Raw genomic sequence first — 12,866 nt, forward strand, 5'->3', positions numbered from 1 at the left:
ACTGGGGTTGGCCAGTCCATCTTAAGAGTCTGCTCACATTGTGGGTCCTTTTTCATTGAAGGATCAGGGCCTCCAGGGACCATCCATTGTTTGGAGAAATGATCGGGAGTCCTCATCTTGATGGCTTCCCAGATGTTGCTTGCCTAAGGTAGCCCTTTCCACAGCATTGTCTGCTCTGAGTGAGTCACATTGATTTAATCCACTGCTTTATGCAGATAAAGGGCAGCCTGATGGATGTGACGGGTGTTCTGCTTTGACTGGATTCAACTCCAAGGTGTTATTTGTGGGGGCCAACCCAGCACAAATCCAAAGGCAACGCATTTGTCCCTCACTTGAACTCTTCTCTGTATTCCAGCATCTCCTCAAAGGAGATCATGGCTCTTTCTTGGCATAACAGCCTGCCAGGAATGCAATGGTTGCAGCAACATTCATTTCTTTATTCAAATAATAGAAAGTTTTGGGTAGAGGAGATCGCATGCCTGGTGACAAGGAAGGAGACTCCTATTTACTGGCTCTTGAGCATTCCCCACTGACATACACTCTGAGGATGGGGGCTGCTCAGCCCCATCAGGTCTCCAGGGAGGGAGGTCCTCCCTCTTTTGCAGCCTCCCAGGTGAAGAGGGGCTGGGAGGATCTTTTCAGGCAAACTAAAAAGCACAATTAATTGTTGAAGGCGGGGCTTGATAATGCCGCCCTTTTTTGTGTGTGAAGAAAGAATAGAATAGAATAGAAATTTTTATTGGCCAAGTGTGATTGGAGACACAAGGAATTTGTCTTGGTGCAGATGCTCTCAGCGTACATAAAAGAAAAGATACCTTCATCAAGAATTATAAGGTACAACACTTAATGATGGTCATAGGGTACACATAAGCAATCAGGAAACAATATCAATATAAATTGTAAGGATACAAGCAACAAAGTTACAATCATACAGTCATAAGTGGAAGGAGATGGGTGGTGGGAACGATGAGGAGATTAATGTGCAGAATTAATCTGCAGAATTAAAGTGCAGAAGGAGATCAGATGTTTCTAATTACAGCTGCAAGGGCAGCTGAGGGAGGGGTTCTTCCTGCTGGGAGGGAGGAGAAGGAGAGGAGCTGAACTGGAACTCCCTGAGTTTAGAGCCCCATCTCTGCTTTGTGTCCACACTTGGAAAGAGTGAGATCTTGTGTTTGCTGGCTTTCGGAAATGCTCAACATTCTTCTCCAGGAGCCTTTAAAGAAACGCAGGCCTCTGCCTGGCTCAGGAGAAAGCTGGTGGAGTGGGGGTGGGGGGGCTACCTAGCCTTCAGCACTTCTTCCACTGCCCTGCAGATGAGGGCTGCTAGGAGGAGAAGCAGGGGTGAAATACTCCCGGTTTGGACCAGATCAACCAATCCAGTAGCAATGGCGGTGGGTGGTTCGGAGCAAAAACCCCCGCCCCTGCCCAGGCCCACCCAGTCGCCCGTTTGCTGCTTCTTTCCGGCTCGCTCGCTTTTCCCGCCCAAATGGTAGGAATAAGTTGTAAAAAATGCTTTTAAAAGGTTAAAAAAAAAAGCTCTGATAATCACAGCTGTGGTGCACGATCGTCGGAGCCTTTTTTTACTTTTAAAAGCATTTTTACAACCTATTCAGCCAAATAGGTTGTATAAAAATGCTTTTAAAAGGTAAAAAAAAAAAGGCTCTGTCGACCACAGTTGAGCTGCACAATCTTCAAGAGCCTTTTTTTTTACTTTTAAAAGTATTTTAAAATGCTTTTAAAAGCAAAAAAAAAGATTGCGCGCCACAGCTAATCACGGCCCCCCCCCAGTGCTGTTCTACTTACCCCATGCCTCCTTTTGGCGCGTGTATGGTGCATGGTGCTCACTGCCCACAGCACGCGTGCGCAGCCAGTGAACCGGTAGTAAATCAGTTCAGATTTCACCAGTGAGGAGAAGGTTTTGGAGGCAGGGCATGGAAGGGAGAGGCTGGCAGAGCAGCAGACCGTTTCGGCTCCTGGGAGAGACGCAGCCAAAGAGAGGCTGGGCTGCTTTGCTCCTCCATTCATCCCCACTGACTTTGGGTGAGAGCAGCTCTTGAGATATGACGAATTGTGGGCTGCCGTGCTATCAATCACTGTGAGTTTATTGTGTTGGGTGGGGTGCACTGAGGGAGCTCAACCAACCTCATTGCACACATGTTGTGCACTGACAATAAAGATTTGAATTGAAAAACAAGGAGACTGTTGAGAGATCAAGTTGAAATTGTGCAACGTCTTGTGTCCAAAGAGGCCACCAAGTGTCTGGTGAGGGTTGGCAGATTCTTTCTTACATGCCCTACCTTACAAACTGATTAGATGACACCTGGTGTGGCCAAAGGTACCAAAGTGGCATGACCTGTTTGCTGTGAGTAGGGCTGGGGCAGGCCCGCATCTTTGGGGGGGGGCTTCTGACTTGTGGGAAGTTGGCTCCAGTGGGGCCTTTCTGGCACCCCAGGGAAAGGAGTAGCCTCTCCCCCCCCAACTGCCTTATGCCTTATGGGTCTCTGCTGTTACCCAGGTAAGGGAGATGCTGGGGGTGTTCAACCTCTTTTTTTCCCTTGTCTTGCAGAGCTCCTACCCTGTCTGGGAAGATTTCAACTCGAAAGCCACGAAGCTCCACTCCCAGCTGCGGTGAGTTCTCCTACAGAGCAGCTGCTGTTGGCTTCCCAGCCCAGGGAAGCGGATTGCTCCTTTTTCCGAAGAAACGGTTGTGGTCTTTCTTTGTGCCTCCACTGCTTTATTATGGTTGCTGTTGTAAAGTGGGCTGGTTATTTGGAAGGCTGTTCAGAGAGCCGGAGACCATTTTTGCAAGCAAACAGTAGTAGGCAGGAACTCTGGATTCTGGATTTCTGCCAAGGGCGGCCTGACCGGCTGAGTGTCTCAGGCCCAGTCAGCTGTCTACGCTTCTGCCCGTCTCTGTTAAATGTGCATGGAGGTTTTGGTGTGGGGCTTGTCAAAAAGTCCAAGTAGATTAAGTTTAGCCAGTCACTCTGACAGCCCCCTTATTGATGCTTTTTGAGAACTTGGGGGGGGGAGTTAGGCCCTCCTGCTGTTTTGAACAGCTGCAGCCGCCACCCACCCAACCCAGCTGTTTCGAGCTTTAAAGGCAGCACCTTCAATTGTGCCTGGCCAGCAGCTGGCGGCTGGTGCAGACTTTTTTTTTTTTATAAAAAAGTTTTATTTTTATAATCATGTCAAACAACTCATTCAATGTACAGTTATATACAATTAGTCAGGCTTGCCCAGTCACCACCACCCTTTTTAACACTCTTCCCTCTTCTACCTTCTTTTACTTTCCTAACCTTCCTCTCCTTCTCTTATCTACATCCTCTCCTCCCTCCACCCTACACCTTCCTTCTCCCTCTTCTACCCCTCTTCCTTCCTCTTCTCCTCTTTCCTACCTCCTACTCTCTCTTTTCTCCCTCCCCACCGTTCTAAAATGGTAACTGGGAAGACCCGACCCTACATTAATTATATTTATACATCTTCAATAATCCCTGTACATTAACCATCATTCCATCTCTAGCCTCAACCCCCCAATTCCCCTCCCCCTTACCCCCCACCCCGACTTCCCAGAACAAAATGCAGGGTATTAAAACTAACAATCATAATCCAAAATAATTCCTAAATTATAATCTCTAGTCACTCCACACTTAATCACAGTGCAGACTTTTCAGGACCAACCACATGGGATATTCCCTTTTCCTTGCCAGAGATTTTCAGTTGCGGTTCCAATGGCTGCATCCAGAAATGTTTGCAGCAGCTGCGTACGGTCTTTCTGCGCTGGATGTGATGTTAAATCCCCATGCAAGTCCTGGATTGTCTGTTGATGGCCTTGCAGTCTCCCCCACCACCCATCCCAGGCTGGAGCCAGGTGGAAAGGGGGGCTGGGCCCACTTGATCCCTTTATTGGCTGGAATTGTTTATATCCTGCCCATCTGGACAACAATCCTCCACAGTAACTTTCCTTTCTAAATAGAAATTTGATAAATGTATAAAAGATCAAGGAATTATGGGGATTCTCCCTGCATAGCCAGCGAGGGACAAGCCAGGCATGCGGCTTCTGGGGTAGCCCCAGGCATTAAGTTGCTCTTTAAGTGGAAAGGGAAGATTAAATGTTTTAATTGAGTTGACTCTCCGTGTCTTCGCTAACACTGCAGAAAGGGAAGTCATAGGGGCTGAGAAGCCCCCTCAAAATGGGCCTCCCTGCAGTTTGGGGGCTTCCTCCCTCTTTCTAACCCTTAATCTCTCTCCTTGCATAGGAATCCCCAGCAGGCATCTTTGATCCAGATGAAAAAACATAAGGCACACTCAGAAAATGTACAGATGGTCGGGGTGGCGGGGAGACAGAGACTGCTAATCCATCAGGAAGCAGCTCGAGACTCTCAAGGATCTTGATAGACTTGAACACTGGGTCATAGCTAAGAGTATGTTGTTGCTTAATAGTGAGGAGTGAAGGATCACCACAGGTAGAAAAAGTTAGGTGCACAGGTGTCAGATAGCTGGCTGATCCGCCCATCTGGCTGAGGCAGAGACAAGGCGCCACTGATTCTGCTCAGTGGGGCTGGTGCAGCCAGGCTGCCTCAAAAGGAGGGAGGACTAGGGAAGGGCAGCCCTTCCACTCTGCGCTGGGCAGATGCCCTGGGTTCTCCCTTTAAGGAGGTGTTGGGTGACTGCTGTTGTGTGGATGGGTTGCTGTTGTTGCCGTGTTGAGGCAATGAAATTGCACACCACCACTCAGCGTGAGGGTTCTTAGCTCAGAGGGAACTCAAGGGAGAAGGGAGGGAGGGAAGGCTGCTATAATGTTGGAAAAATCAAATGGAGAACATAAAGCACTGGATGGAAGAAGGAAAGAGGCAGGGAAAAAGAATGGAAATGTGTGGGACATACTTGCTACTGAAAGATGCCACTCACAGAGAAGAAGCTGGACCGCATAACAGACGGGAGTGCCAGTGGCTAGCTTCCTTGAAATGAAAGAATGAGAACATGGAAAGTGGACATTGCTCTAAGAGGTGCAGAAAGAGTTGGGTCCTGGGTGGATTGTGCTGGTGGTGTCCTATCAGAAGGAAATGTAAAAGAGGAGACATCGAAGTGATGGTGTCTGTTGTTACTCTGCGGGGACAGGGCCACCAAGATGTGCAACAAAGTGCCCCCTCTTATGTGTCGTCTTCTGTGCAGTGGTGGACAGAGCACAGGCGGCGAGCTAGATAGAATAGAATAGGTAAGGTAAGATAAGGGACCTGCTGGCTGACAGGGTTAAAGTCGCTGTTGCCCAGAAACAAGACTCCTTGTTTTGTGGGAAAAGCCTAATATGTTTTTAATGCATTTGTTATTGACTGTAGAGCTCACCTTTCCCTTTTGAATGCTCAGCACCGTGGGCATTGGGGTCAAATAGCCCCTCCCTCCGCATGGTCTGTTTGCAGGACTGTTCCTCTCAGGTAGACAGACCAGGAGAGAATAGAAAAGAAAGAGGTCCCTGGACACCCCCAGGTCCTGCTTGCCTCTGGTGCTTCTGTTCAGCCCCCTTGACTCAATCTGAGAAAGGGGGCAAAAACTATCCAGGGTGGATCAATTGGGGCTGATAATTGTCAAAAATCATCCGGCCGGGCTTTGGAAGACCAAAGACAAGCATGCGCCCCCCTCTCCCTCTATGCCAACTTCCATACGCCAGAGGAAAACCCAGGGTGCATTGGGATCTACTGCTTTAAGATCTGGAGATTTGCTGGAGGTCAGTAAAATGAGGACCCAGATTGTTGGGGGCAAGAGGCTGACATATGCAAATCATTCAGAGAATGCTGTAAAGCAGCAGTCCTGAACCTTTATGGCTTGGCGGTCGGGGAGGGAGAGATGGCCATGCAAATAGCGGGGTGGTGTGTAAGTCTGTGTGTGCACCAGCCAGCCACTCACCCAGCCCACTTCTGAATCCATTAACTTCATGGCCCAGTAGTGGGACCCAGCCTGGGGATTGGGGACCCTGGCTGTAAAACACTATAGGGATTATACAGATTTGGAATAGAATAGAATAGAATAGAATAGAATAGAATAGAATAGAATAGAATAGAATAGAATAGAATAGAATAGAATAGAATAGAATAGAATTTTTTATTGGCCAAGTGTGATTGGACACACAAGGAATTTGTCTTGGTGCATATGCTCTCAGTGTACATAAAAGAAAAGATACCTTCATCAAGGTATATTTAATTCTTTAAATCTGTATAATTATTTCTTTTTTTTTTTTTTTATTGAAAGAGTTTTAAAAAAACAAAAACATTTTTCCCCCTTTTTTCCCCCTCCCTCCCACAAAAACAATACAAAACAAAAAAAACACCCCTCCTCCCCACCCCGGCTTCCCGGTCAATCACAAGGTAAAGTTATACATAAACCAAACATAGAATAAAATTTTCCCTTCCAATCCAAATAACCACATCCAAAGCTTTTCGTCTCCCAACCCCCTCCCCATTACATAAAATAACTTTCTAATTATTCAAAGGCAATCTGATATTTCTTAATCTGATATCTGTTTTGTAGATAATCAATCCATTTTTCCATTCAATTAAATATCTTTCCTGCGTATTGTCTTTTAAAACGCTGAGATTTTAGCCATCTCAGCCAAATTAATAACTTTCAATATCCATTCTTCTATTGTAGGTATCTCTTCTTTCTTCCAGTATTGTCCAATCAACAGTCTTGCTGCTGTTATTAAGTTCAAAATCAATTTAGTCTCAATCCCTGTACAATCCATTATAATTCCCAAAAGGAAAAATTGTGGCAGGAACTTTATCTTCTTCTTCAGTACATTTTGAATAATCCACCAAATTCTTATCCAAAAGACCTTAATTTTCTTGCAAGTCCACCAAATATGAAAATATGTAGCATCATCACAATCACACCTCCAACATTTCGCTTGGATATTAGGATACATACATGATAATTTTTTGGGATCTAAATGCCATCTATAAAACATCTTATAAAAATTTTCCTTAAATTCTGTGCTTGTGTATACTTAACATTTCTAACCCAAATTTTCTCCCATGTTTCCAACATTATTGGTTCCTGAATATTCTGTGCCCATTTTATCATACAATCCTTTACCAAATCCTTTTCCGAATCTATTTCAAGCAACACATTATACAATCTCTTTATATGCTCCTGGGTCTGATTTCTAATTTGCTTTATTAAATTTTCCTCCTTTGCATTATACCAATTTTTGATCTTCTTTCCATCTAGCACTTATTTGCCCATATTGAAACCAAGTACAATTCCTCCCTTCTTCATTTAATACCTGTAATGATTTTTATTGCAATCTACCTCCTTCAGCATACAAAAGTTCTTTATATGTAATCATTTCCTGTTTCTGTTCTATATTTATATTCTCTATTGCATGTCTAGGGCTCACCCATATAGGAATCTTGTAATCTAATTTATAGGAATATTTATTCCAGACCGGCAAAAGAGCACTTCTCAACACATGATTCTTAAAAGCCCTATCCACTTTTTTCCATAAAATAAGTACGCATGCCATCCATATAACAAGTCATAACCTTCTATATTCAAAATTCTTTCCTCTGTTAAGTTAAACCAGTCACTTATTACTGAAAGGGTTACTGCTTCATAATATAGTTTAAAGTTAGGCATTCTTAAACCACCTCTTTCCCGTGAATCCTGTATTATTTTCATTTTAACCTCGCCTTTTTACCCTGCCATATAAATTTATTAATCCCACTCTGCCAATCTTCCAAATTTTTATCCTTTTTAATTATAGGTATCATCTGGAACAGAAACAAAAATCTAGGTAACACATTCATTTTAATAGCCGCAATCCTTCCCAATAGGGATAACTGCAATTTCTTCCAGCCACTCATATCATTCTGAACTTTTTGCCATAGCAAGTCATAATTATTCTTATAAAGTTTCTTGTTCGATGAGCTAATATAGACCCCTAAATATTTAACCTTTTTTACTACCTCAAATCCTGTCATTTCCTCTAGTTTTTGTTTCTGTTGTATAGACATATTTTTAATTATCACTTTTGTTTTATTCTGATTTATTTTAAATCCTGATACCTTTCCATATTTATCAATTACTTCCAACAAAAATCTACTATAATTATAATTATTTCTTTACTCAAGTTTTAATCCTTGGGTCAGAAGTATCAGGAGGTTTAGGTGTTCTGCTCTATAACTTTAACAATTTCCCCCGAGCTCTGGAAAATGGAACAGGCAAACTCTGTGGTGTCCTTCGAGCAGGCTCTGATTGAGGCTGTAGCTTCATCTTTCTCCCTCAAATGCAGTGGTGGGTTGCTACCAGTTGTCCCTGGATCGTGTGAACCGGTAGCGGCAGCGGGAGGCTCCACCCACCCACCCAGACGCTTCTGTGCATGCACAGAAGCATCACGAACACGTGTGCGCCCATGAACAAACCAGTAGCAACAGGTTTTGAAACCCGCCCGTGCTCAAATGGCTTCCGAAGCCCATCTGGCCCATCTCCTCGCTTTTTCTTTGGCACTCATCCCTGCAAACGAAAGCATATTAGGCAGCCTTTCTCCACCTGGAAGCCCCCTTGAATTTGTATGGTTTGATTAATATTTGTAACTCAGGGTTGAAATGAGAGTTGCTGTTGGTGCTCTTTGAGCTTGGTGGTTTTCTTGCAGACATTTCTTCGGTTGAGTCACAGGGGTCTCATAGCCTAACCTGAGTCCTACATTGTGGTGGGGGAGAAATAAAGGAGGACAGGCCATAGGAGGGCTAGGGCTTCCTCAGGAAAGTGGCAATCCATCAACAAAACTTGACCAGGGTAAAGCAATAGACGCAATTTATATAGACTTCTGTAAAACCTTTGATTCAGTGGTACATGACAAACTACTTCTAAAACTAAAATCTTATGGCATTTCCGGATCCTTGCATAAGTGGATAGCTGCATTCCTATCAAACAGGCAACAAGAACTCAAAATAGGGAAGAGCAGTGTCCCCCAAGGTAGCTTATTAGGACCCACATTCTTTATACTTTACATAAATGACCTTTGCGATCGTATTATAAGCAACTACATTCTCTTCGCTGATGATGTAAAACTATTCAACACCACCAACAATACTGCTACTCTACAAAAAGACCTTGACTATGTGTCAGAATGGTCAAACAATTGGCAACTCCAAATCTCAACCAACAAATGCTCTGTCTTACACATTGGGGGAAAAAAATCAGAACACAAAATACAAGCTGGGTCGATATGAACTAGTAGATGAGTCTCACTCTGTCAAGGACCTTGGAGTACTCATTTCAAGTGATCTAAGTGCAAAAGCTCACTGTAACAACTTTGCCAAAAAAAGCATTGTTAATCTTGCGTAGCTTCTTCTCTGATAATATTGAACTGCAAACCAAGGCATACAAAACTTTTGCTAGACCAATTCTTGAATACAGCTCATCTATTTGGAACCCGCACTGCATGTCAGACATTAATACAATCAAACGAGACCAGAGATATTACACAAGAAGAGTCCTCCACTCCTCTGCTCGCAGCAGAATATCTTATGCCACCAGATTTGAAATGTTGTGCTTAGACAACTTAGAACTTTGCCATCTTCAGTCTGACCTAAGTGTGGTATATAAAATTATCTGCTACAATGTCCTACCTGTCAGTGAATACTTCAGCTTCAACCAAAACAATACATGAGCACACAATAGATACAAACTCAAGATAAACTGCTCCAAACTTGATTGTAGAAAATACGACTTCAGCAACAGAGTGGTCAATGCCTGGAATGCACAACCTGACTCTGTGGTTTCATCCCCAAAACTTAAACCTTAAAACTGTCTATTGTTGACCTTGCCCCATTCTTAAGAGGTCTTTAAGGAGCGTACATAAGCGCACCAATTTGGCTACTATCTCTGTCTTAATGTTCTCTTTTATTTGTATCCATTTCATTTTTCATAATCATGTTTATACTTATATACGTTATCTAATACATGAATGAAATAAATAAATAAATAAATAAAATATAATATAAAATAAAATAAAATAAAATAAAATAAAAATAAGCCCTGAGCCAGAAAGCGGCCAGAGGAGGAGCAGCACCTGTAGGAGGCTAGAGGTCTTCCTTCAGGTTAATGAAACTGGTTATTCAAAAACCTCTTCAATCTGGTTTGGCCTGGCCTGGAGCTAAAATTACTACTGAGCTACTTTTTAATACCTTCAAGCATAAAACCAAACAGAGGAAACGGAGACAAGGTAAAAGGGCGGGAATTTTAAATAAGCTAAGGAATAGGGGAAATAGAACTGCTCTGCCTTCAATCTTCCTGACAAATTTACGTTCACTTGCTAACAAGATGGATAAAAATACTCCTTTTAAACAGATGCAATTCTGATTTTCACAGCGCAGCTGCCCTATGCTTTATTGAAACCTGGTTACATGATGATATTGATGACAACGGCATGCAAATTCCAGGGTTTCAGATACATAGAACAGACAGAATTGCAGAATCATCAGGTAAAAAGAAGGGAGGAGGCTTATGCTTATATCAACAACAGCTGGTCTCAGGATATAATTGTAATATATAAATTCTGTGATGAAAACTTAAGAGTCTTTACTTATCAACTGTAAACTATTTTACTGTCCACGCGAGTTCTCCTCATTTCTACTAATTGCTGTTGATGTCCCTCCACAAGCCTATGTAAACAAGGCATTACGAACTCTAGCTGACCAGATTATGGAGCGTGAAGCCAAATACCCCGATTCACTGGCCATTATTATGGGAGAGCTAAACAAAGCAAACTTAAGGAAAGAGCTACCAAAATACTTTCAGCATGTCAATTGTCCCAATAGAGGCAAGAATACTATGGCTACACAACACTAAAAGATGTTTATCAATCCTCACCATGAGCAGCTGTGGGACACTCTGATCATTGCATGATTCACCTTGTACCTACTTACAGGCAAAAACTTAAAACCACAAACCAACAATTAAATCAGTGAAGACTTGGACTGAGGAGGCAAAGTTAGAGCTACAGGCCTGCCTTGACTGCACTGATTGGAATGTTTGTGAAAGTACCTCTGCAGACTTAGATGAACTCACAGATACTCTAACATCATATGTCAGCTTCTGTGAAGACCTATGTGTACCAACCAAGAACTTGCGAATATACAGTAACAACAAATCTTAGTTCACAGCTAAACTTAAGCAGCTACGTCGTTCCAAAAAGGAAGCCTACAGAAAAGGTGGTAAAATGCTGTACAATCAGGCCAGAAATGTATTAACAAGGGAGATCAGAGCAGCAAAAAGAAGCTACTCTGAAAAGATAAAGAATCAGTTCTCAACAAATGAACCAGCAAACATGTGGAAAACTCTTTAAAATATCACCGGTTATAGCAAACCTCCTTCCCAGGCTGAAGGAAACCAACAACTGGCAGATGACCTGAACTTGTTTTACTGCAGGTTTGAAAGGAAACTACAGCCACCTAGCTCCACCAACAATAGCCAAACCTCCTACAATTGACCCATCCCATTGGGTTCACAATCCCTAGTGATCACAGAAAAGGAAGTGCAAGACCTATTTCACATACAAAAGCCAGGAAAAGCTCCAGGCCCAGACAAGATAACTCCTTCTTGCTTAAAAATTTGTGCTGACCAATTGGCCCCCATCTTCACCTGTATCTTCAATAAATCGCTAGAGATGTGCTATGTTCCTTCTTGCTTCAACGCTCTACTATCATCCCAGTGCTGAAGAAGCCTGCCATCAAGGAACTGAACGACTGCAGACCAGTTTGTTCCGACTCCATTGCCAGCTCCGTAGGCTGTTGACGACCACAACAAAGTTGCTTTAACATCTGTAGTTATGAAAACCTTTGAAAGACTAATGCTGTCTCACTTGAAAACCATTACGGATCCGCTGTTAGACACCCCTCCCCCCCCTGCAATTTTCATACCGAGCAAATAGATCAACAGATGATGCTGTTAATATGGCTCTGCACTACATCCTACAACATCTTGAATCTCCAAAGACCTACGCAAGGGTTCTCTTTGTTGACTTTAGTTCAGCATTCAACACCATCATTCTTCTAACTAAGCTAAACCAGCTAGCCATACCTGAACACACTTGTAAATGGATCATAAGCCTCCTAACAGACAGAAAACAGGTGAAGCTAAGCAGAATCACATCAGATAACTGTACAATTAGCACAGGGGCCCCACAAGGCTGTGTGCTCTCTCCACTTCTCTCTGTATACCAATGACTGCATCTCAAACTATCCATCTGTTAAACTACTGAAGTTCGCAGATGACACAACAGTGATCAGTCTCATTCGAGACAATGATGAATCCGCATACAGACGGGAGGTTGAACAACTAGCCTCAGGGTGTGACCAGAACAATCTGGAATTGAACACACTCAAAACCGTAGAAATGGTGGTGGACTTTAGGAGAAACCCTCCCATACTACCAACTCTTTTTTTTTTTTTTTTTATAAAAAAGTTTTATTTTTACAATCTTATCAAATAATTCATCCAATGTACAGTTATATACAATTAGTCGGGCCTGCCCAGTCACCACCCCCCTTTTTAACCTTCTTCTCTCTTCTACCTTCTTTTACTTTCCAAACCTTCCTCTCCTTCTCTTATCTACCTCCTCTCCTCCCTCCACCCTCCGCCCTACACTCTTCTCCCTCTTCTATCCTCTTCTTCCTCTTCTACCTTCTTTACTTTCCAAACCTTCCTCTCCTTCTCTTATCTACCTCCTCTCCTCCCTCCACCCTACACTCTTCTCCTCTTCTCCCTCTTCCTTCCTCTTCTCCTCTTTCCTACCTCCTACTCTCTTTTTCCTCCCCACCGTTCTAAAATGGCAACTGGTCAGACCCGACCCTACATTAATTATATTTA

General features: G+C 43.2%; 1 protein-coding gene across 6 annotated transcripts in view; it reads left to right on the forward strand.

Annotated features, from left to right (window-relative positions):
- The window catches only part of MTSS2 (MTSS I-BAR domain containing 2), an 80,479-nt gene that overhangs the window by 21,389 nt on the left and 46,224 nt on the right, over window positions 1–12,866 (forward strand). For 4 of the 6 annotated variants that reach the window (XM_058154942.1, XM_058154944.1, XM_058154943.1 and 1 more), the window contains exon 2: window positions 2,567–2,628. In XM_058154942.1, the coding sequence (XP_058010925.1) occupies window positions 2,567–2,628 (62 nt within the window). Of the gene's footprint in view, window positions 1–1,907; window positions 2,041–2,566; window positions 2,629–12,866 lie in introns of those variants that run through there. The other 2 variants (XM_058154945.1, XM_058154948.1) reach the window with 2 other exon arrangements.

The sequence above is a fragment of the Ahaetulla prasina genome, chromosome 12 (genome assembly GCF_028640845.1).
Source record: "Ahaetulla prasina isolate Xishuangbanna chromosome 12, ASM2864084v1, whole genome shotgun sequence".
NCBI classification, from domain to species: domain Eukaryota; kingdom Metazoa; phylum Chordata; class Lepidosauria; order Squamata; family Colubridae; genus Ahaetulla; species Ahaetulla prasina.